The 25,313-nt window shown below is 43.8% G+C and overlaps 1 protein-coding gene across 3 annotated transcripts in view; it reads right to left on the reverse strand.

The window, feature by feature from the left end:
- Positions 1-25,313, reverse strand: part of VGLL4 (vestigial like family member 4) — a 145,363-nt gene that overhangs the window by 32,251 nt on the left and 87,799 nt on the right. For all 3 annotated transcript variants that reach the window (XM_081105643.1, XM_081105644.1, XM_081105642.1), the window contains one exon: positions 7,366-7,555. In XM_081105643.1, coding sequence (XP_080961769.1) covers positions 7,366-7,555 — 190 coding nt within the window. The remainder of the gene's footprint in view (positions 1-7,365; positions 7,556-25,313) is intronic.

A 25,313-nucleotide genomic window follows, 5' to 3' on the forward strand; every position in this document is an offset into this window, starting at 1 on the left:
AGGCTCTAAAATATCCTCTTAAAATACCCTGGTGGGAGTACTTGTAAGATCGTGTGTGCAAGTAGAGAAGAACAGAGAATGTCAGGGCGAAAACTGCCCAAGTTTGGATGACGCCAGGAAGGATGTGGGAGAAAAAGAGAAAGCACACAGTCTGAGGGATTCTATTTCAAGAGTGTCTGCTTTATGAAATCTGGAAAGGGGCGGGGGGGGGGGGCAAAGTTTAAACACTCCAGTTTGAGACTTTTACACTAATGTTACTATTGTGCCACTAACTTAAAATTGGGTCAGCTATTTGAAACATTTTAAAAAGCCCTTTCCTAAGCTGAAAGGAAGCCCTTGTTTGTTCCTGCAGGGTTCTCGCCCGTCCAGCCTCTTCTGGGGAAACAGCAGCTCCTCCTTCCACCATCTCTGAAGGGAACCCTCACTGCGCTGGGAGGCTCTCACCTGCACAGCACCTTTGTTACTGACGACCTTCACCACCTCACCTCTCACCTCCAAAGCAAAAGTGTTTTGAGAGTGCTTAAATAGCAGGTCATCCAAAACGGTAAGGCTTATTAGTTAAGGACCTATATCAAATGATTCATGGCATATGGGTACATATGCTATTGATGTGAATGTGACAAGGTTGCTGAGAGCCCTGGCTCTAGGAACAGCCAGCCTGCGATTCGATTCCTGGCTCTGGTACCTACTAGCTAGCTAGCTGTGTGACCGTGAACAAGTTACAGAACCACTCTGAGCCTCAGTTCTGCCATCTGTCAAAGCGGGGTAACAACAGTATCCACATCACAGGGTTGTGAGGATATGACGAGATCATGCTCGGGGAGCCTCTGCACGGGCTTGATACACACTAAGGCTCAATAAATAGTCGCTATTATTAGTGGAATTTTGACACAATGGCTGCCATGATTTCCTGGATCCCAGGATCCTGACACATCACCATTCTCAGTGCTGAAAAGTTCACCTGCTCAAGGGCTTATGTAGACATGAACACAACAGTAACAAGGCTCCATCTACGAAGATGTATTACTGTTTACCTTACAGAGCCCCTGTTGAGTCAAGGTACTAAAATAATGGCAGCTTTTCAATTTCCTCTGAGTCAAGTTTCGATTTGAAATGAGGAATTGCTCCCTCCACTTCCATGGAGTTTGCAGAATAAGAAGTCTCTTGGTCAGTATGTCCATATACGTCCAAACCAAAGGTACTGAAGAGACATAAGAAACAGAGAGTCGCCAAAGGGAGTGTGACAATGTTGCCAGGGGTTATTACCAAATATTATCATCGGGGATACCACAGACTACAGACACTAGCGAACGTTTATACAAAACCAGTTTTGAGTTTGTCTGTTTTCCCTTTTTCTATTGAGCCTTACGGAGGGAAGAGTGAAGTGACTAGGGCCAAGGGGGGCGGGGGGAGGACTAAGATTAGGGGTGAAGGGATGAAGGCAGCAAAGAAGAAAGACGTGTGAGAGGAGGAGCAAGGGAACAGAAGCCCCCGAGATTGGATAATGCACTCAAGGATGAAGAATTGGCTTCGTGGGATTTGAGAAAAAACTTCAAAGGAATGGCCACAGAAGCAAAGACAACAACAATGGACACGTTCCACACCAGGGCGGCATTTCAAAGGAGCACCACCAGAGAGAGGAGGCAATGTTTTCTTTCCCTGGCCCTTCCTCCTTCAGCAGCTGGTTCCAGCACAAGGCCCGTGACCACGGCGCTGACCCCAGTGGGAGCGTATGGGTTTTGCCCTGTTCTGGGGTCAGGGGCAACGACTCTGCAAATGGACACCCCTGATCAAAAAGACGATGCCTCCTCCAGCTGGAACCTGAGCTCGAAGAGCACAGTCTCTGGATAGCGGGTGCAATTCAAGTCAACACCTGTGCCATGCGTGGGCCCTTCGACTGGACAAGTGGCATGCTAAATATATGGCGTCCGTCTTTATGCGCACGCAACCCTGTATCAGGTCAGCCACAGCCACGGCACAATCAAATGATCCTTGATGTGGGTGCCTCACACAGTAGGGTTAATCCCAGCTCCACCACTTTGGACACATTATCCTCTCAATTTCTGCTTCTGTAAATAGAGCTTTACACACATCTTAAAGGGACACCTGTACTGTGTGGGTTAAATGACATAATACAATTAGTGTCTGGTACAGAGCCAGCACATGGTTAAGCACTCAGTATGGATTCCCGTCCTTTGACAGGTGACTGAGTGAACAGTGCAATCGCCCAGTCCTGCTCCAAACGTGCACGCACACACAACGCTGAAAACTGCTTCATTTCCCAAAGTCACCTTAGACCATAATCTTCAGTACACAACTCCTCCTAGGTTCTACCAGCCAAGCAGCCTCAGAAAAGTCTCAAAACCAATGTGAATTCAGCATGCTATTATATACATCAATGTTAGCCTTCGAGAGCTTTTTCTGTATTACAAAAACACAAGATACTACAAATGCACCAGATTATGCACTGCAATATTAGGGTTATACAACATGGGGATGACGGAAATGGCCGAACAAAGGGCAATGACGGGCTCAGTGAGCGCTGGCACATGCACGCAGTGGAGTGCTATGCAGCTGTGAACAGGGTGAGGAACTGGCGGGGAAAGATTTCCACAGCATACTGGTGAATGAAAACACTGAAGCTCAAACAAGTATACAAAGTGTAAGAAAGAAGGCGAAATAAGAAATCACTCATGTATCTGCTTACTTTAACAACAACAACAAAAAAAAAAGGTAATCACCTATAGGGGCAAGAACAAGTACTTTTTAATACAGTTTTGACTTTTCCCCCCAGGTTTATTGAGCTACAAATGAAGTGCCGTGTAAGTTTAAGGGGATACAAGCATAAGACTTACCTATAATGCAAAACACAATGTTGACTTTTAGAAGCATGTTTTACATACTCAAACACTGAAATGAAATCAACAATAAGGATGAAAATGTCTGCATGGAAACAGAAGCTAAAGAACCCATATATGTGTTAATGACCGTAACAACACTGAGAGGTGCGGGGAGAAGTGCCTTGTGAGGTTGGTATTCTGACCGCTTTCCCTCTGCACAGGGGAAAAAAGGGCTGCCAGCAGCCTTGAACTCTCCTCGGTACGTTAGTCTTTCAAAGGGGTATGACCATAGCAATTCTGAAACCGCTTTCTGTGCACCGTAGGGCTGAACAAGAAGGGAATGTGTTGATGTTGTTGGGAGCCAGGGAGATACAAATGTGAATGGGAGGATGGGGAAGAACCCCGTGAAACTGGCTCAGCATTGGAGCGTTAACACGAACTCATCTTTTCCTAGCTCTTCCCCCTAAAAGAAGTGCCCTCTGTGTGCACTGTCCAATATGGTGCCACCAGCCACACGTGGCTCCTGAGCTTGAAAGGTGGCTAGTGCAACTGAGGAACTGAAAACTCTATTTCATTTCATTGTAAAAGTAAGTTGCCACATGGAGCTAGTGGCTACCATTAGACAACCCAAGCCTATAGGCAGCGACACAAGAACACCTCGCACCCAGATCTCGGCTTCTAAATACTATCCCCGCTAAAAGGAACGGGGGGCCTGGAGAAATGGCTGGTGCCATGGCTGAGGAAGGTGGCTTACAAGATGAGTATCTTGTTTGCCAGAAAATAAGAAAGTGCTCAAAAAAAAAAAAAATGAGAGAGAGAGAGAGAGAGAGAGAGAGAGAGAGAGAGATAACAAGCACACAAAAGCCAGCTGAAGGGACTCTTACTTGCCAAATCAAGCACAGCGACAACTCTCTGAGTAAAGTAGGAATCCATGCGTCTAAATGAAAAACAGACAGGAGAAAAGGAGAGCTCTTCCTTACCAAATACACTTGAATACCAAGCTCACAGAAAAAAATTTACCTCCAGACAGTTCCCTGAGAAGAACTTCACCTCTACCCGCCTCTCCACCACCACCACCACCCGGTCTCGTACCTTACCCCCCTTTCTAAGTAGCAGATAGAGTAATTTTCAACTTCCAAAAAAGGACATTCGTGTTCTTAACAGTTTTCTTAGAAAAAAAAAACCACCTAAAATATATTTCTCCGGGTCACCCAAATCATATCAACAAGAAATTTAATAAAGAGTGCCAAGCCCTAGCTCAGTGATGGTGAACCTTTTGAGCTTGGCGTGTCAGCATTTTGAAAAACCCTAACTTAACTCTGGTGCCGTGTCACATATAGAAATTTTTTGATATTTGCAACCATAGTAAAACAAAGACTTATATTTTTGATATTTATTTTATATATTTAAATGCCATTTAACAAAGAAAAATCAACCAAAAAAATGAGTTCGCGTGTCATAGGTTCGCCATCACTGCCCTAGCTGCTTTGGCTCAGTGGACAGAGTGCCGGCCTTCCAACTGAAGGGTCCCGGGTTCAATTCCAGTCAGGGGCACATGCCGGGTTGTGGGCTCGATCCCCAGTAGGGGGCGTGCAAGAGGCAGCCAATCAATGATTCTCTCTCATCATTGATGTTTCTCTCTCCCCCTCTCCTTTTCTCTCTGAAATCAATACATATATGTAATTTTTTTTTTTTTTCTTAAAAAGAGTGCCAAGGACCCAGGTTTATAAAGGGCTGGAACCAGAGTCCAGAAATTCTCAATATCCAAGTTCTAGAGAAAAACTAAGGAAACCTCTCTTCTCTCTCCTCCTCCCCAAGTCAGATCAGATGAAATGTAATCATACTCTGTAGCTTCCGACTCTGGCTCAGAGCCACTCAATCTCTCCAACGTGACCATTATAATGAAACGCAGCCAAAGCACGCATCTTTGGACCCTCGGAGCTCGCTGCCACAACTGCTTCTCAACAACACTCCTTCCTCCAGACTGATGTCTTTAGTGATAAAGTAGCCAAATACGTTTAAGAAGATAAAGAGCAAAGATCACTTTGTAATCTCCTTAAACAAATACACTACACCATTCTTTTCCAAATAAACATGAATCTGTAATTTATTATTGAAAACATCCGAGACCGTAAATAAGGAGGAGGGAACGTGCTATCCCTCCAACAGTAAACATTTCATCAAGTCAAACAACAGGACTTCCTGAGGACTGTGCCACATGAAGAGAGAGAGATGCAGCAATCTTTTCAATTTGCCTGTCACTCAGCTCTTAGAAAACACAAGTCGAAATACTGGTAATGTCACCGAAGTGAATAACTACCACATGGTGAACAAGTGACACCAGAAGGAACTGACCACGCACAGATCATGTTTCCTTCTTAGGGCCAGGGAGTTTGGGGGGGGAGAGGAGGGGGGGTGGTCGGGGGGTCGGGGGCGGGCGTGTCTGTTTCCATTATCGTAAGACTTTGCGTGATGACGTCCACTGTGAGTTGCCCATGAAATCTAGCAATTCTATTTTTATTATTTACACTTCATTTATAACGTCATCATAGGCCTGTACTTCAAGGACATATTGTAACCACCCAAGGAATTACAAAATCGTTTTCTAAATGCTGTAATATTCTAATGGTGTCGATAACAACTGAGGCCGAGTGCTCACCACCTGCCAGGCCCTGCACGGAGCACTCACAAACCACCTATGGAAGGAACGATGATTACTCCCGCTGAAAGAGAAAGCTGGGGTTGGAACCGAGTTTCTTATTAAGACGGAGCACTCTCACACGTTAAATTCACCACAATGGTATTCTTATTCTCCATCATCAGCACCAGTATCTAAACAATGGACTTAATAAAAGTAACAGCTACATCAACTGAGTATGATACTGTGCCAAACGCCTTACAAATTTTAACTCCGACGCTCACAGTAGCTCTATACACAAACTATTATCATTGCCACCTTACAAAGAAGGATATTGGGCCCAGATATATTAAGTGATTGTCCGAGAACTCACAGCTGGTAAGTGTCAGATTAGGATTTAAACTAAGGCATGTGTGATCCTAAAACATACTATTTCAGGGCCGTCTCCTCCCTCCTTATTTGGGTGGGGAGGAGGGTATACGAGAGAAGACATTCCTAGTAACAAAAGAATAAACTCCAAATAGCTGTGCCCGGGACCTACGTTATAAGCCAGTGGGTTTGCGAGAGAGCTCATTGTTTTGTAGTGCCTCGTTGCTGGATTCCTTCCTGATTGTAGCAAATTCCAGGGCTCCAGACTGCAGGCTCAGCCTCTCACACTACGGTGATTTATTGGAGGATAAATACCTCTGTCAGTGGGTCTTATGACTGCACACAACAGTCCGGGCGCCTGGAATGCATGGAATGCCGAGGACTGCTGGCGCTGAGGCAGCAGAGGGCTGCTGGCGTTGCCGGCGTTACCGGCCACCTAACTGCGCAAGGTCTCCTCCTCCAATGAGGAAACGGGAACTCTCTGAGCCTCATGTTCTTGCCAGAAACGGCAGCATCCTCGGATATCAGAACCAGGGAAACTGAGCATCCTGAATAATTACAAAACATGAACTCGTGCGTGGGAAGAGGGAAAGCAGGAGAACCTTTCACCTGGATACACAGAGAGGCTCCTCCCAATAACCAGAGCTACCTCCCGCCTCGGCCAAGACCCCCAACTCTGATCGCACCGACTGGCTACCCAATGGCCAGAGCAGACTTTCCAGGCTGAAAACGTGTGGAAGAGCACCCCGCTTCTTTTCAAGGCAACCCCAGATAGAGGAGAGCGCAAGGGGAAGCCGGAGGACAGCGCACGGAAATGCAAGCTGTTTTCCAAATAAAAACCTGGTAAATGTTGCTCAGGTTCAGGGAGCTTTCATTTCAACCCCTTCTTGTCATAAATAAGGAAACCGAGGCCCAGAGAGTGGTAGCAACACACACTGTGACCGAAGAGAGTGCTGGTGGCAGATGGAGGACGAGCACCCAGCCCTCCCCGCCCCAAGACTGTCAGGGCTGCAACAGGCTCACGCATCACCTGGGATACACAGCACTTTCCCACAAACACAACAAGCCATCCTTCCCACTTTGGGGAGATTTCAAGCGAACACCGTGAGCACATAGGTGAGAATTAATACTTCTTAACTGTCCCGTTCTGCTCCGGTGCTAACTTTTCCTCCCATGTCCCTGGCACATGAAAACATTCACCAAAGACAGACTCTCCGAACAACCATCAGTAGTCATACAGGCAAGAAGGGGCAACATTTTTAGACAACCACCCCAAGAAGCAATAACTTCCTTAACATCCGCGGGGAAAACACACGAATGGTCAGACACATACGCCAGAGGGAAATGAGATGTCTCTCCGTGAGTTATTAAAATTCGTTTAGTACCCCCTTCTGGCAGATGAGCATTATTCATCCTTCACTCCACCGTTGACACATGAGTTGCAAGAGAAATGCGGCCCTGGCATTGCGTGCACAAGCCTGAATCGGAACGCCCACACTTCCGAACGAGGGAACTTACAGATGGGGGTTGAAGATGCGGCTTATCTTGGAAGCGTGGTCATTTTCACAGTCCAGGTCGTCGTCCCCCGGTTCCAGGCCGAACTTCCTCTTGCTGGGGCTGATGGGCGGGGGGCCTGTGCGGTGACTGGTGAGGGCAGATGCCACAGGGATGGTCTGCATCCTGGGTTCTCCCCGGAGAGCAGCTTCACCTACGCAAGAGAAAGGATGTAGTCACCAAGCAGGAGAAATGTCCCTACCTCAGCCCCCGGCTCCCCGCCCGCTCCCCGCCCGCTCCCCGCCCGCCGGCCCGGCCCCTTGCAAAACTACTCCCAGTGGAAAGTTTTTGGCAACATGACACGCAGCCTGCCATTCTCAGAACATGGTCTGAGCATAAGGTTAGCTGCCAAGCATGAGACATTTTACATAAACGTGGTTTTCTAGCACAATAACTCTTCCCACCGCAACGCCCCCCCCCCCCCCGCCAGCTTTATTGAGATATAACTGACATATAACGTTAGGTAAGTTTAAGGTGTACAATGTGTTGATTTGATACTTATATATTGCAAAACGTTTGCCACCACAGAGTTAGCTAACACCTCCATCACCTCACATAACTGCCATTTCTTCAATAACTCTTTAGGGTAAAGTTTAAAATTAAAAGTTGCAATAAAGTAACAGAGAGGGGAAAATTTGACCATAAACCATCTCTAAAGTTAATTTAAAACATGGAATGATTTTTGATTTATGGGTATTTGACTCCATACCTCTTAAGAGAATGACCTAACACAGGGTTCATTGGAACACTATGCCAAATTCACTTTTCTGACTCATTACATTTTTATTGTATTTTTGGTGGGTTATTTTTTTTTTCTTTTTAAGAATGAGGAAAATTTATGGGTTAGTGATTCACATATATGTGCAAAAAGTTACCAGAAATAAAAATGCATTGTTTAATGAGAAATAAACATTTTATTCTTAGAGTATACTAAAAACGGCATGTTAAAAATACTATGATTATTATCAGCACATTTTGGGCATATAATTAATCACAAGATTAATTCACAGGTACAGTTCTCAAAACATTTTTCAAAGTTAGACACTCAAATTCAAGTTCACATCTCGATCTGCTTTGACATCTTAATGTTTTTCATTCCCATTCTAAAAAGGCTGTGTGTTAAGTGATAACTTCATGCCTCACTATGAACTGAAATAAGCATAACCCTTTCTATGCTTATAATAAAGGTTGTATAGCTTCTAAATTTATAAACAATAATAATAATTACTTTAAGAGAAAACTTTAAGCTTTCTGAGTCATATGGGGGAAGAGGGACCTACATTTTTCACAAATAACTCTTTTGTGGTGCTATTCGTACTGGTCTCTAAGGCCTGACCAATTGGGTTTCCACTTGGTCACAATTTTAGAGTAATATTAGGATAAAGTCAACTTCATCTGAGGCCTTGTGGTACCTAAGAAAGGAAATCTTTGTTTGCCACCACTAATTTTCATATCATCACAGATGTGTGGACAGTTTTAACAGTCGTTTGCTTCATACACATATGACAAATATGATTTTGTGAGGGAAAGGAGTGAGGAAAAAAACCTTCTGAACGTTTACCAGGAAAAATAGAAGTTTTGCCAACTGAGTCAACCAAGATATAAACTAGCAAATATACAGTGACCCGTAATACACCTCCAGTAAGGATTTCTTTTTGGGATTTTGGCCCCAATGCAAACTGGAACTTTCCATTTTAAATGAAATACCTAAAAAAACAGGGCCTAGGCTGGCCTGCTCCTCTCAGAAATTCAGTAGGATTTTGGTTGACCTCTACTTCTAATTTAGTAATTTTGGTTTAAACAAACAAACAAGCAAACAGAGCAGTGCTAATATTGATGCCTTGATAAATCAGAAATATTCTTTCCCAACATGCCCTTCTTTCTTATACTCGCCTCCTCCCCAGGGAGGGGAGGAGTTTCCGGGGTACAGCATCTGTAGCCCAGCTAACTTTTGGAGGAGCCCTGATGATACCCCCAGGAAATCAGCCATTGCAAATCAAACCTCGTCACCACGCCAGAGCCACCACGCCCGCCGCCCAGTGTTTCTCCACGTCCTTGGCAGGACGAGGGGATGAGGAGTGCTCGGGCTCGGTGCAGACCCCTGGGATCTGGGAGCCATTTCATCAGATGCCAGATGTGTGGCAACAGCAGTTACCATGGAAAACCACCACCACAGCAACAAATTCAAATCACTCCAAAAAAGGAAGAGTCACTCATCACACAGCGTACACTATTCCACGAAAAGCAAAACTCTTTTGGGGTAAGAACAACATTCCGTTCCACTCTCCAATTTTCATCCAGTGCTTGCATTACAAGTTCACCAAGCTGATGATGCACTGCTTATCTTTAAGACTGAGGCGCTGGTGTCTGACAGGGAAGTCCACAGGGATACTCTGAAAACACTGGAGATTTCTGAACTGGGGGTGGGCAGAGACCCACAAGAAGCCATAACCGGTCCGTCTCCCCTATGGGCTGCAGCGTAGCTCTGGCGGACCCCACAGAGACGACGGGGCGTGCATGTTGTTGGCGGCGAAGAGGCCTTGTGCACGCGGACTCACTGACACACACACTGGGTGTTGCTGCCCTCGTTCAATGTTACAGAAGTAACACTTTCTTAGTAAACGCTGGTTGCTTGGTGAATGATAGGGTTGTGAACCACAAATGTAAAATGGCGCTGTTGCTATGGAAAACAGTTTGGCAGTTCCTCAAAGGTTAAGTAGTTGAGGAACTTACCATCTGACCCAGCAATTCCACTCCTAGGTACATACCCAAGAACAATGAAAATGTACTTTCACCAAAAAACGTATATTACATGAGTGTTCATAGCAGCATTATTCGTAATAGCCAAAAACCCAAATGTCCAGCAGCTGAAGAATGTGGTATGTCCATATCATAGAATATTGTTGAGCCATAAAAAGGAATGAAGTTCATGCTACGACAGTTTGAAAACAGTTTGCTATGTGAAAGAAGCCAGACACAAAAGGCCATACAGTTCTAATTCTATTTAGAAGAAATGTCTAGAACAGGCAAAGACAAAAAGTAGATTAGTGATTGCTAGGGGCCTGGGAGAAGGGGGAATAGAAAGTAGCTGCTAATGGGTACCGAGTTGTTGTTGTTTTTTTTTTTTTTTTTTGGGGGGGGGGGATGAAAATGTTCTAAAATTGTGATGAAGGTTGCACAACTCCATGAATATACTTAGAACCACTGGATTGCATACGTTAAATGGGTCAATTATATGGTAAGTGCATTACTTCTCAACAAAGCAGCCACCCCTCCCCAACCCCAAATGTATTATCAGTGGATGACAGAAGACCCCTTTTCTCTCAGGTTTTTCACACTTAACTGTTGAATAAGGACAAGCCTCCATTAATTTTCCCTGAAATAAAAAGAAACCTTTTGTTATGATAGCGCTATCTCTCTACTCTATTACAGTCAGATAAGCTCCAGCTCAGCTTCTAATCAGACTGAGTCGGAGTGCCTGTTACATGGTGAAGGCTGTGCAAAGTACTGTCAAAAACGCCAACGATGACATTTATCCAGACCCTGACCACAGCAGAGGAGGGGGGAAAAATACACACCAAAGGAACTTATCTTGGGGGTATAAAAGACTTTTTTCTTTTATACTGGTGTATGTTCTAAATTTCACAATGGTTTGGCACTTGAAAAAGGAAAAAAGATTATCTTTCTTTTCCAAGAATAAGCAGGAGAAAGGAGATTTGAGCTGTCTGAGTGACCCAGTATTGTAAGCCTCTCTAGTTGGCTTAGCTACAATTGTCAATTTAACTTTTTGAAAAATTGACAGTTACAAGTTATAACAAAAGAAGTTTAATTTTTTTAAATGTGTTTGGCCTTTTAATCTCGGTGTGTTAGTGAAGGAAAATGCCTAACAAAAACAAGAGAATTACTAAACATGGTGACAATTCTAATGTATGGACTAAAAGTAGTGCTTAACTATTTCTCCCAACTGAGGAGGAGCAAAGACTGTGGACCAAGATTTCACAAGAATCAGCACATATTAATTTCAATTTTAAAAAATTTAACGAAGAGAAACAAAAAAGAAAATCACCTAGCTTTACGATGTGCTATGTAACGATTTGGGCGAAATATTACAAGAAAATTCTTTCAAAGTCAGATGGAGAAGATGGAATACGTAGCCTGGTTTCAGAATCCTGTCATTACCATATTTCAAGGACTGCGCGATTCTTTATTTCCTACATTTTAATATAGCTGAGACTGAAGTTTGTCTGATATCCAATTGGCATATTGTAATAGGCAGGACTGTTTGTCTTAGTGAAGCATAAAATAATGGTTCATCTTAGACTGGATTCAAAATGGAATCTAACTGGAAGTCCTCAAAACAGTGCTCACCTCTCCTCAGCCTCAGCTTCTGCATCTGTGAGTGGCTCCATTTGGTCATCTTGAAGGCCTAACCGGCTCTAAAAGTCTAGGTTCTCCATAACGTATATCTTCCAAAGTTAAGTCTTACTTTACTTGTGGATTGAAAAAATACTAAACTTTTACAGGACACACTTTATAAATGTAGGAAAAGAATGCTGAGTCAATGAAGTCGTCTTAACTAATAATTTACCTCATCATTAAAGAAGATTTCACTAAAATCCAGGACACTTCTAGTTCTCAGTGTTGCACCTTCATTCCTGTAGTATTTAACTATTATAAGAAAGTTGCAGTCAGTCAACTGAACCCAGAGATGAGTAGAACCTGGTCCACAAAATGCAGATTCGACTTTCATTCAACTGAATCATCGAGGCCAGGACCTTCAGCATGGAGGTAAGGCAACTGATTTGGTTTCAGAGAGAGTAATGCAGCGGTTCTCAACCTGTGGGTCGCGAACCCTCTGGGGGTCGAACGACCCTTTCCCAGGGGTCGACTAAGACCATCGGAAAACACATATATAATTACATTACGATTCATAACAGTAGCAAATATACAGTTATGAAGTAGCAACGAAAATAATTTTATGGTTGGGGGTCACCACAACATGAGGAGCTGCGTTAAAGGAAGGTTGAGAACCGCGGGATTAATGGCTGGGAGGGTGAAACAGAAATACCATTCTGTGTCTCTCAACTTCCCATCACAGCGCCTCTGCACCACCTTGGGGCCAACCGCCAGACAAGGATCTGTGGCTGCGTCTCAGACTGTGACATGACTCAAGAGAAATTAATGTCAGTAATGGCATTTATTGTCGTTTTATGAAGGTTAGTCAAACAACACGAGGCTGAAATGCCAACGTCCTGCATTCATGGAAAGGGGGAAGGTACAACTGTCCTGAAAAGGATCCTGCTAAAACTTTAAGGGTGGGTTTTTCACAAAAATCTCTATGCCTCACCCAACAGAGAGTTTTCTGCCACAATTTAAATCTTTGCTGTGTCCAAGACTTGATGTTCTACTCCCCTCCCCACCCTGTTTATCACATCTGAACTTAAATCAAAGAAGCAAAACCACAGCTCGGTCCCCCAAGCCAGCCGCTCGGCTACGCGGATGTCTCCTGTCTCACCACAGCCCGCGGCGAGCAGGCTGACGTCACCCTACTGGCAAGAGAGCGCCCAGATAAAACAGCTCTAACGTTTCACGGCCCAGCTCGCATCTCACAAACTCATGACCGTGCAGGGCAAGGAGCCCCGGCAGCCAGGCCTTACTCATTTTCTTTCAAATAATACTTTTTTGTCTCATGGACTAGCAGCTGGGGAGACGACAGTGAAGTCAACCTCTTCCAAGCAGTTCAGCTTGTGGCTATCCCCATTCTGGTAACTTTTCTTTTCTTTTCTTTCCTTTTTTTTTTTTTTTTTACAAGAAGGGCTGTTAGGCAACATGATGAAACCTGGGCGAGCCAGCAGAGATAAAAGCTGTGACGTAGTGTCTGCCAGCGGTACAAGGACTGCACACGACTCTACAACTCAGGACCCGAGCGCCCTTTCCCATCACCCCTGGGGTACAAGTGCCATCCTCACTGTCCCTCTCAGCAGCCCCAGGCTCACAGCTCTAAACCTGCAGAGCCCAATCTTGCATCTGGAATGCAAACCTCAGCTGAAGGTCACTCCGGCCTAGGGGGCCAGGCGAGGGAGGCTAGGCCAAGCCCAGACTCCTGACTGAGCTTGGTTTGAGCAGATCAGATCTGGCGCTTTCTTTATAACAACAATGAGGTTGTTCAGGAAAACCCCACAACCTTGTATTGCTGGCTGCTTATGATATAATTAAGGATAACAGTAACACAGTAAAACCTGTGCAGTTGAAACATGTGCCACTTTAATTAGGATTTCAAGTAATCCAAATAATCCCATAAATATTACACTTTGTCAGAGTTTCCCTGCATCTTGTATTAAATATTTTATTTTAAAAGCATTTTTTCCTCACTACAGCCCAATAAGGGCAGAGAAGAAGACTAATTCCCATTTGGCAGCTAAGGAAACGAGCATTTCAAGAATTAGTGAATTGCTCAAGGTCACAAAGCTGGTTAAATAGAAGAGCCAGGAGGAGAAAAGTGGCATTTAGATTTTCCCGTGTTTATATTCTTTCTAGCGGTGCAGGACACTTTTACAGTAAGGGAAGAGAGTTGAAGGGAAGGGAGGAGGCGAGAGATGGATAGGAAGGGTGATGGGGAGAGAGGAAGAAGTGAGGAGGAGGAAGAAAAAAAGCAGGAAAGAGAGCAGAAGAAAGGGAGGGAGAAAGGAAGAGAGAGAGAGGAAGGAAAGGGTAGGGAAGGGATTGTTATGAATGGAACTATGTCCCCCCAAAATTCATATGTTGCAGTCCTAACCCCAATACCTCAGAATGTGACTATATATGGAGACAGGGTCTCCAAAGAGGTGATTAGAGTTAAATGGAGTCATTAGGATGGGCTCTGGTCCAAGATGACTGGTGTCCTAGTAAGGAAAGGAGATTAGGCACTAGCCCTTTTGGCTCAGTGGACAGAGCATCATCGGCCTGAGAACTGAAAGGTCCCAGGTTCGATTCCGGTCAAGGGCACATGCCCGAATTTCGGGCTTGATCCCCAATAGGGGGCATGGAGGAAGCAGGTGATCAGTGACTCTTTCTCATCGTTGATGTTTCTATATCTCACTCTCCCTCTCCCTTCCTCTCTGAAATCAATAAAAAATAAATAAAAAGAAAAGGAGATTAAGACACAGTCAGACAAAAAGACAGACTATGTGAACATGAAGACAGTCACCCACAAGCCTCCAGAACTGTGAAAATAAGTCTGTTGTTTAAGCTGCCCAGCCTGCCAGGTTATTTTGTGATGACAGCCATGCTAATAGAGGAAGGGAGGGGCAAGAGGAGGGGAGCACAGGCCTGAAACCCAGTCTGACTCAAAGGATAAAGCTCTTCCCTTTCCTTTGGGATGAAACAGCTCCCAACACTGGGCCCACCCTGACAAGCCTAGTGCAGTGGGCCAGGTCACAAGGAAACAATCTCATGCATGGAGGCCACTTCTGAAGTAGAAACTGCCAAGAGGGAAGGAGACGAATGGATCAGCACTAAAAGCAATTGGGCTTCTAGGCCCAGCACCAGGGAACGTGCAGGGACTCATGCTGTGCCTCAGAGCTAATGAAAGCACAGGTGAAGGGGGGGTCCCTAGGAACCAGGCTGGGGTCTCCCTAAGACTGCAGTTCAGCGCATCCAAGGTGGCACCTACTCCCAGACATGCCCAAGAGTGGAAGATGCCAATAGTCCCTACTCGATTTAAATATCTGTAATTCTACAGGGGCCAGAGGGGAAAGGGTAAAACAATAATCCCAAAGAAGTGGTAAGCGGTCTATAATCCTCCATATCCATTCCAGATATACACTAAAATGCTTTAAAAAGCTGAATACCTGAATATCCAAAAGCCCTCACTAAAAGCATTTTAAAGTCAATTTAAAACTGTTATATTCACATCCATATATTGCTAATCATTTAGTTAGCAAGTTCTACATTACCTGAACTCATTGTGTTCAAGGTTTTAAAAAAAGTCCCTAAAATCTCACTTACCCTGTTGAATTCACTTTATAACTGAACTGTTTCTTCAAAGATTATGCAATACTAATCTGGGTGAAACTGTAGGAGGGCTCAAATAAAAGTCTTACTGTACATATCACCTCAGCTTAAAGGAAAACTCAGGCAGCTAACAGTGACGTAAGCAGATCTCCATGTCAGGCAGGGTGCCGGTTTCAGAAACCGTAACTGGGATTCTCAAAGATTAAACACCTGTCCGTGCCCTGGGTTTCCTGAGCCAGGTCTAATAACCACACCAGCTTCAATTCTTGGTCCTCCCACCCCAGGCTGGTTGTGCCGGGGCTGCAGAGGGTTCCGAGTAGATCAGCGATGGCGAGTCTCACAGTACAGCCCTGCTCTCACTGTCCGGGGGCAGACGGGAAAACTACGAGTATCTGCCCGAGTATGAGCATCAGTACAGGGTAGCTCATGTCCTCACTATGTCCCCATCTGAGGCCTCAGCACTGACACGTCACCCGGGAACCCTAAGAAGGTAAAAGCAGCTCAGGAACCTTCAATGCCAAGTGCATAGGACCCTCAATGGAAAAGACACCTAGAGCCTGTCAGAAATGCTTCACTCTATTTACTTGCAAATCTACTTTTATAACATGTTACTGTTAATGAGAAGGAAGAGAATTATGAAAGCAAAGTGTCCGCAGACAGAATTGGAATCCGGCACTTTGCTAGGGGCTCAATTTCCTCTCTGGTTAGACTTTATTATAGATGTTTAGAAGTAATCTCTGAATGATGCTCGATCTACCCGCTCTAACAGGGGAGCCACCTTCTGCTGGATTCCGGGTGCCATGAAGCAGAGCTTGGGGAAATGGTATCACCTCTTCAAAATGTGAGGGAAAATACCAGAGAAATTCTCTGTAAGCTTGTGCAGCAGGTTCAACATCTAAGGTAACATGATAGTAACTATCTTCAAAACACTCTTTAATTAAAGGGAATCCTGCAGGGTATGACTGGACCAGGGACCTACCCTGGGACAGCTGAGTCTTAGAATCAGTCACTGACCAATGGAGAAGGGGGTGGGGGTGGGGGGGACTTGGGGAGTGGAAGGAGAGATTGGAAAATTAAACTTCCCTTCCTCTGATCTCCCATAACACTCCAAACCTCTAAAATGGACTTACCATAGCCTGTGTGTTCACAGCTATCCCATGTGTCTGCTCCTCTTTGTGACATCTTGCATATGGTGTGTGTGAGGGGGGGAAAAGGGAGGGTAGGAGGTCGAGGGGGAGGAACACGCCCCGGGCACACAGCCTTGTCTCTGCAATCCTGACCACACTCGCCCAGGGCAGAGGAACGGGGCGGGAAGTGGGCTCTGCAATCACAAAAAAGGTGTGACCTTGCAAAGTCTCTTCATCTCTCTTGAGCCTCTATCTCTTCATCTACCTTGAGGGATTTTTATGAGAACCAATGAAAACTCATCCAGAGTTCCTACAGCAGGTGATTTTTTTATTGCACTAGTTACTGAAATCCATTCGTTGATACGAGTCCCATTTAGAGGACGAAATGACAGGGGCAAAGGGAACTTCTCCAAAGGTGGTTCCGCTATTCAGGAGAGCTCCTCTCCTCTAATAAACTTAGCACATATACAGTTTCCACCAACTAATCTACAAGGTCAGGAGCTACAGTGCCAAGGAGCATGGGTCAGTGAGCATTCCAAATCCGCTCCACCAGGAGCCAGCGGGATGATCTAGGGGCGCTACCTGACTTCCTGTGACTGTTTCCACATGTATGAAAATTCATACCGAGGCCCCGAGCTATCTCAAGGATTAAACAAGAAATCTGGCTCGGTGCCCAGTGCTCGATTAAGCCAGTGCCCCCTCCCCAGGTACACATTTCTCAGCTCTCAATTTATTCATCTTTCTCCCCATTAGCATACCCTCTGAAATCCTCCTGGCCAATTCGTACTCTTCTCAACTTTCAAAACCCAACCCAAAGGCATCATCATGCTGCCACTTTTTGACACTTTGTAGCTGGGCTGAGCTGCCCAGCGACATTCTCATACTGACCACCTCCACCTCAAAAACTACAGACTCCTGAGCAATACTAACATGCTTGCTATGACCTCGCAAAAGATAAAGAGGCATCTTGTTCTCTGCAATGGATTCTAGCCCAGACCCTGAGGAGTAAGACCCTAAGGAGTAAGGTTCCCGGGAACTAATTCAAAATTCATACGCAACCCGGCCTACGGACTGCTGAAGGCCATGTCCAAGCCTACCTATTTCGAATACGAAATCTGCTCATCAGCTCCAAACCTCCGACAACAGGAGTGGGCAGGTAGCTGGGACGTGACAAATGTCCTAAGTCAACTCTCCACTGCACTGTTTAACAATGGGTGCACTAGTTAACTGCATTAACTCACTGTACTGCTCTGCACTGCTGAACATGCTGTTTCAGAAGGCCCGGGTGAATTTTCCAAGGATTAAAACAGGACACAAAGTTCAAAGACCCCACAATTCTGAGAGTGAAAGTAGCATTAAGAACTCAAGCAAGCACATAATTCAAGTGGGCTGCTAACCAGAAAGACTGATAAAAACGAGTGACGTAAAGGAAGATGATGTAAACTTTATCACTGAAAGAGCTATAAGTACCTAAGAATTTTATTTTACCCAACTTTTTACTTAAAAAAAAAATATAAGCTACTAAAAATGTGAATGTGAATGAACAAAGAACGTCCCATTCCCTTCACCGTGAGTCCATTTGTCAGTTTATTTACACACATAAACTTTTTGGCTATAATTACTATAATTTTTTAAAGCAACTTTTAGATATATTTCACTCCTAACTACTTCAACAAAAGTCTTCTAAGAGCAAGCCATTCTCCTTACAGCCACAATACCATTAACATGCCAAGAAAATTAAAGTTGACACATTGTCACTAATATCCAAGCCATTTTCAAATTTCCCCAATTGAGCTATTTCTTTTGTGGGGATGTGGCATGTTGGGGGAATCCAGCATCCAATTAAGAATCACACACTGCTCAATGTAGTTGTCATGTCTCTTTAATTTTCTGTGACCTAAAGAAACTTATTCTATCTTTTTTCCTTGCTTGAAATTGATGTTTTTAAATAATCCAGACCAATGAGCTGTCCTACAATCCCATCCTCATGAGTAGATCCAAGTTGAATGTTTCTGGCAAAAACGCTACCGAAGTGATATACTGTGCATGCCTCAGTGTATCACATTAGAAGGCACCACATCCCACTGCTGGTGAAACAGCCTGATTACCTGGTTAAGGTGGTGCCCACAGGTTTTTCTAGTATAAAAAAAAGTAACTTTTTTCCTTTCATAGTAGTAATATGGGTTATATGCATCTTCTTATCACTCAATCTCTCTCTCTCTCTCTTTTTTTTTTTAACATGCAACACCTGACTATTTAGTCAGGGGCACTAACCTCTTTTTTTTTTTTTAATACATTTTATTGATTTTTTACAGAGAGGAAGGGAGAGGGATAGAGAGTTAGAAACATTGATGAGAGAGAAACATCGATCAGCTGCCTCCTGCACACCCCCTACTGGGGATGTGCCCGCAACCAAGGTACATGCCCTTGACTGGAATCGAACCTAGGACTCTTCAATCCGCAGGCCAACACTCTATCCACTGAGCCAAACTGGTTAGGGCCATCACTCAATCTCTTGCTCATTTATTAAGCACCGTTTGTTTACTATGCAAGAGACTAGAGCTAAGCTGGATAAAACATAGCACTCCTGATTACAAATCAGCACAGGTCTGATTTAGGACACAACATTTTTATATAAAAGACAATAAGAGAAAAATATAAGAAAGCACCCCATGTGATCAGGGCCAAACTTACACTCTTCCTGGAATACAGCAAATCCTCAATAAATATTTGTTGAATAAGTGACCTGTATAGTTTGGGCAAATAAAAACTATTGACACTAACTAAAAATCCTTTCAATTCTTCCTTCTCACCTTGAGCAGACAGTCTTCCAACACAGTCACCCAGCCTCTTATCATGAGAGATTCAAGTCCCTGATGGACTGGATTGCTGGAGTAAATATAAAACTTCTCAACCTGGTAGTCTAGACCAGTGGTCGCCAAGCGGTGGTCCGCGGACCACTGGTGGGTCCATGAGGTCTGAAAGGTTGGCAACCGCTGGTTAAGGAAACCTTTGGAGCAGCGGTCGCCAACTGGTGGTCTGTGGACCACTGGTGGTCTGTGAGGTCCGAAAGGTTGACAACCACTGTTCTAAGGAAACCTTTAGAGCAGCAGTCTCCAACCGGTGGTCCACGGACCACTGGTCTAGACCTCCATCTCTTCAGCCTTGGGTCCTTTCCAGTCTTCACACTCCTCACAGACTCCACTGCTCACTCATGCTGGGAAGGTTCTGCTGTCTCCCCTCATGTTTAACACCCATGCAAAACATCCCCTCACTTTCAGGTCTGAGCTACAGTGCAAGTCCTATCTTCTTCATCCAATTCTTCTTTGGCAAGTCAGCATTCCTTGGTCTTTACGACCTTAAAATATTTATAAGCCTTATTGTCTGCATCATACACTGTGGCTCTTAATCATGTCATCTAGCTGTAAGCACTGCTTACAAACATTTTGACAAAGCTGGTAAGCCAACAGGCCACTTCATGGACCCAGGTTCCAAGGGACAAACTCTGTTTTTCTTTGCTCTGAAGGCTGCTACTCAAGCTCTCTTCTTGAGATGGTCCTCATCCCAAAAGGATAGTTCAGCAGAACTTGTAACCCTGCCAAATCATCTTAGAAAATGACACACAGATTTTTATTTTAAAGGCTAATTGCTAATAGTTGAATATAGTCCCATTTAAAGATGATCTGAGATTAGGACTATCAGAAGAAGGGATGTGGTTCAGTCAAAAGCATGTTAGTGCCTAGTATGTTTGTAGGACAATAACAGAAACTAAGGAAAACAAAATGATGTCTGAGATCTGGTCTCTGCCTCATTTTGGTGCCAGTAGTAGTGATAAGTCATGGGGGTAAATAAAGAAAAACATGATAAATTCCAAAATAAAAGAGATGCTCTTTAAATGGGAGAAGTAATTATGTGAATCACATAACAACAACAAAATCATTCAACAATAACCACAAAAAATCATTAAGCACCACAAAGAGCTTTTGCTCATATAGGTTATGTCTATCAATAATTACCATATTAGGAATTAAAATGGAGACAAGTGTTCAAATATTAATTAACTTAAAGATAAAAATAAATTCATTACATTAAAAAAAGAGAAGTTCTGGGCATTTTGTATGAGGAAGACACCAATTCAAGCTCTAATAGCCAAGAGTGGGACTTGAAAGATAGGTAAGTTTTGGACACTTGGAAATGGTGGGTCTGGGCATTCCAGGTGGGGACAACTGTATGAATAAATGAAGAGAGCAAGAATGACATCATATGTGTGTGAGGTCACTCTAAGTGAGACAAAGGGCTCATTTCTTCTAGTAGTAAAGAGTTAGAATAAACAGATAGATGGGTCCAATAATAAAGGGCTTTGAACTGAAGCAGAGCCATTTAGACGTGTGTTAGGCAACTGATAGGGAGCCATTCTAAGTGTTGACACAACTAAAGCAAAGCTTCAGAGAAAGGTGGTCTAAGGACACTGTGCTGGATGATGACTTGGATGGACACACCTGAGCTGGGACAGGGCCGTGACACCTGTGTAAGGGGGATGAGGCTCAACAATGTTTATATCTTTGAGGGTAGAGAAGAGGCAAACCCAGGAGACATTTCAGGAAAGATCAGAGAACTGGAATGTTTGTTTCAGCGAGTATGGCCACCTGATCTTTTCAAAACAGGCCATCCTCCTCTTCCTAATAATTCTCTCCATACTTGTCTGATCTTTTCTTCTTTATAAGTTGAGAAACTATAAAATTGAAAAAGCCAGTTAGCTACACTATTTTTAGCTTATCAATATGTACGAGGGAAAATAAAGATTGAGTTAGCAGCACAATTCCATATTTAAGTTCTACAGGTTGATCTAACAAACTCTACATCCAAATTTATTAATGTCAGTTGACATCTTTAATATTCTAATAAGATAATCTTTATTCTTGGAGAAAATCTCAGTACACCAAAACTCATTTCCTTTAAATAAAATAATACAGATGTCTATTGTTTTAGTGGCATGGGTTGTGCTAAGAGCTTTCAATTATTTATGATTAATCAACATTCGTTCAATAGGTATTTCCTGGATAACATCTGAATTTTAAGAACAAATATCAAACACCTCAAATAATAATGCATACTTACAAAAGAAAACTTCTGAACAGTGATTTATAACAGACTCATTTAAAACTACTGTTAAAATAAACCAATTCTAAAAAATTATAACATGACATCCTTCATTAAATTGGTGCCAAGCAAATATAGTTATGTTGAGATTTTTTTTCACAGTATGCAGTATATTTTGGAGTCCTATTATGAATACATTTTATTCAATAATTGTAGTTTACATAAGCTATTATTAAAAGATGTTTGCAATCCCCAACCCATAACTAAGAGACTACTGGAACAGAAGTCTAAAAACATATTGACTAGCTTGAAAGAATATTAAAACATTTTTTGGAGATTTACTGGAGAGGCAAACAGCTAATTTCATATATGGATAAGAGTATTTAATACCAAAATATATTTTTATTTCTTATTAGTAACGTTGTGCAGCATAACCAAAGAATATGTGAATCTGTGAGTTGCTTTTTCAAGGAGCTACTGCAGTTTTATTCCCCAGATTTTAAAATTAATTGGGAATCTTAAGATTCTTATGCAAAAATTCTATTCAGTCAAGAACTTTTTTAACCTTACCAAGTTCCAAGAAAAGAGATTATTAAATAACAGACTAAGAAGTCATAAAATTTAATCTGAAAATAAGTACTCCACTGGCATGTAGAATTTGGCGTGTTTCCAAAACACAATACACCCTTATGATGCTGAGAAGTTTTAGATGCCCGTGTGAAGGGGGTTCCCCAAATCCTATGTCAACCATTTAAAATGATGGGGGAGGGGTGTGTTGCTTCTCTTTATTTCTACTTCTCTCAATCCTGTCCACCCCCACCTTTCTTTTCAAGTTTACGTTATCCAGTGAGCAAATTTTATCAATGAGCAGCCAGGAAGGGCCGACTCCCTCTGGTGTATTTACCTAAGATATGAAGGTCAAACAACCACTGTGCTCATAAAAGTTGTGGCTGTTTGGGGGCCCACTTCAGGTCTCTCCTTACCTCCAAGTGACTCATTATGAAGCCAAAAAAGGAGAGGAAAATTGAGCTGATCAAAGGCCAGGCTGTCATTAAGTGAAAATGATGGAAGATGAAAGGCCTGCCTGCCCTCCACTTCAAAGGCAGAGCTGCACTCGGTGAGCTAACATAACAGCAAGCCCCTGGCTCTGCGGTGTGGACGGCGGTGTGACGGGCTGCGTGGCATTCCTAGGGCCGGTTATGTGTATGCTCATGGTGCAAAACAGAAACGCAAGGATGAACACAAACTGAAATGTTTTCCTTCTGGCTATAAAGAGCAAATAACCCCAAATTATAAAGCGGCATACAACATTTCCGCACTTGCAAAAATGAAAACGTTTAATAAGGTTCAGGGACTGCTGAGGAAGCTGGCATCACTGAAACAGTATACAATTATATTTAAACAGTTTCCCTTATGCCTGAGGTGTGTAATGAAATCAATCTTAATTATGAGAGAGCCTGGGAGTAGCCATCGGTCTTATGCCCAGCAGTTTATTAATGAGTTGAGGCAGAGGGACCCGCAGATGTGCTTGCGGCTTTAGGGAGAATGGAGCTGGTGCAGAGCCAGGATGGGGATGGGAGGAACAGCGGGGAAACCAAGTCCTTTATTATTCCACAAGAGTCCCCTCAGCCCGCCCTGCCATTCCCTGGGCCCACCTTCACACCCGTACACCGTACAAACGGAAGCTCCTTTAGGCAGTAAAGATTTTACATCATAGGGGGCCCTTCGGTCATTTAGTCTAATCTCCTTCCTCAAACAGACCCTCCTGGAATGGCTATAAGAGGGGTAAATACATGTACGCTCCCCACCCCACTCCCTTTGGCACATGGAACAACCTTACCTATATAGTTTTGACCAAACGGGAAGTTTTTCAGGGAATTTATAGGTCCCCCCCCCCCGCCCCCGTAATTTACTGTTAGTAACGAAAGCACAGAGGAAGCAAAGAGGGAGGGGGCCACCCTTTCTGCCTGAAATTAATAATCAGGATGATGGGTAACACATAGGAGCACGGATTTGGTGCCGGGACATGTTCCAAAAACTCTATATACATGAATTTGTGTCATCCTCTAATTACCTATGAAGTCTCATTTTACCGAGAAGGAAACAGAGGCCAAAAGTGGCTTAGCACGTTTGGCCCAAGGTCCCACACCATTCAGAGAGGCTTAATGGAGCAGATCGCACTCCAGCAGAGCCTGGAAGGATGGGCGGGAGTTTGCCAGTGAGCAAACCCTGCAGGCCAAGGAGCAGTGGGTGCTGAGTGGTGGGAGCCAGCACAGCAGCACTGGGTCCCTGCAGTTTACAGGCCAAAGGAGAGGGAGCACCAGAGACAAGCGCAGATGAAAGAAGACCCCGTTAATAGTGGTGACGGGAGACAGGTTGGGCTTTAGGCCTCCAAGACCCCTTCAAATCAACTCATACTCAGTATAAGTTCAACTTCGCCTGCTATGCAGACCAGCTGAGGACAAAGTCCCCGTGCCCTCCCTCTTTCAATCTTACAGCCACTTTGCTCTCCAGTGTGGATATTCTGGACAGCCTCTCCTACTTGGCCTCGCTAAAGGAAGAGTTTGGGCTTTCTTTTGCAGGCTATGGGGAGCCAATGACAACATTCAAGCTGGAAAGCAAATACTCACGTATACTTAGCCATCTTTAAGCATTTGCTCTTGTTGATTGCCTTCACCTAGAATTCCATCCCTTCCTCTCCTCACCCCCAGGTTCCAAACACCACCCCCCGCCCCGCCCCCCCCCCACACACACACACACACAATTCAGTCTCTGTAAAGATCTTAATTTACAACATGCATGATGCCAATTTGTTTCTTATAAGATAGCTAGTACTATTTATAAAGAAGACACCATGCTAGATGGTCGGCTTTCTGAGAAAAGCTGTATTGTGTTGTGCAGTGAATGCTCCCTAGCATTGGACACAAAGCCGGCACGCGAACATTCAATGACTGCCCTACGGGTGCCATCAGTAAGACTCATAATTGAGCTAATACTACTCTCCAAACTATTTTCATGTAAGCAACTGGATACACATACAACTTTGCAAAGAATCAAGTAAATGAAGTTATAGTAACAAACAATATTCCCCACTTCCAATCTCCAAATTTCAGAACAGCTCTATTGAGCTCCATAAAGAAATACCAAGGTCACACTAGTAATAAATTGTAAGACCTACATGTGTTTTGCCAACCTATTTTCTTTAAAACCATGCTGACAGCCCTGATGGGTTTGGCTCAGTGGATAGAGCGTCGGCCTGCGGACTGGGGGGTTCCAGGTTCAATTCCAGTCAAGGTCATGTACCTTGGTTGCGGGCACATCCCCAGTGGGGGGTGTGCAGGAGGCAGCTGATGGATGTTTCTCTCTCATCGATGTTCCTAACTCTCTGTCCCTCTCCCTTCCTCTCTGTAAAAAATCAATAAAATAGATTTTTAAAAACTAAATAAATAAATAAATAAAACCATGCTGACAATGATGGTTAAAACTGCTCCCATGCTAGAATGCTCCTAAATTGTTTTAGCCTTGACACACGGTCAGTGGGAATTAGACTAATAAAGAAATAAAGCAAAACTGAAACTTTTTAATTTAGGGGTCTACTATATTAACTTCTAGCAAATTAAATGGATGAGAGGTTTGCCACCACTGACACTTAATACGTCACTAGTTCTCCTGGCTCCCCCTCCTCCGCTCTGT

This window comes from Myotis nattereri (assembly GCF_964212035.1).
Source record: "Myotis nattereri genome assembly, chromosome: 14".
Taxonomy (NCBI): domain Eukaryota; kingdom Metazoa; phylum Chordata; class Mammalia; order Chiroptera; family Vespertilionidae; genus Myotis; species Myotis nattereri.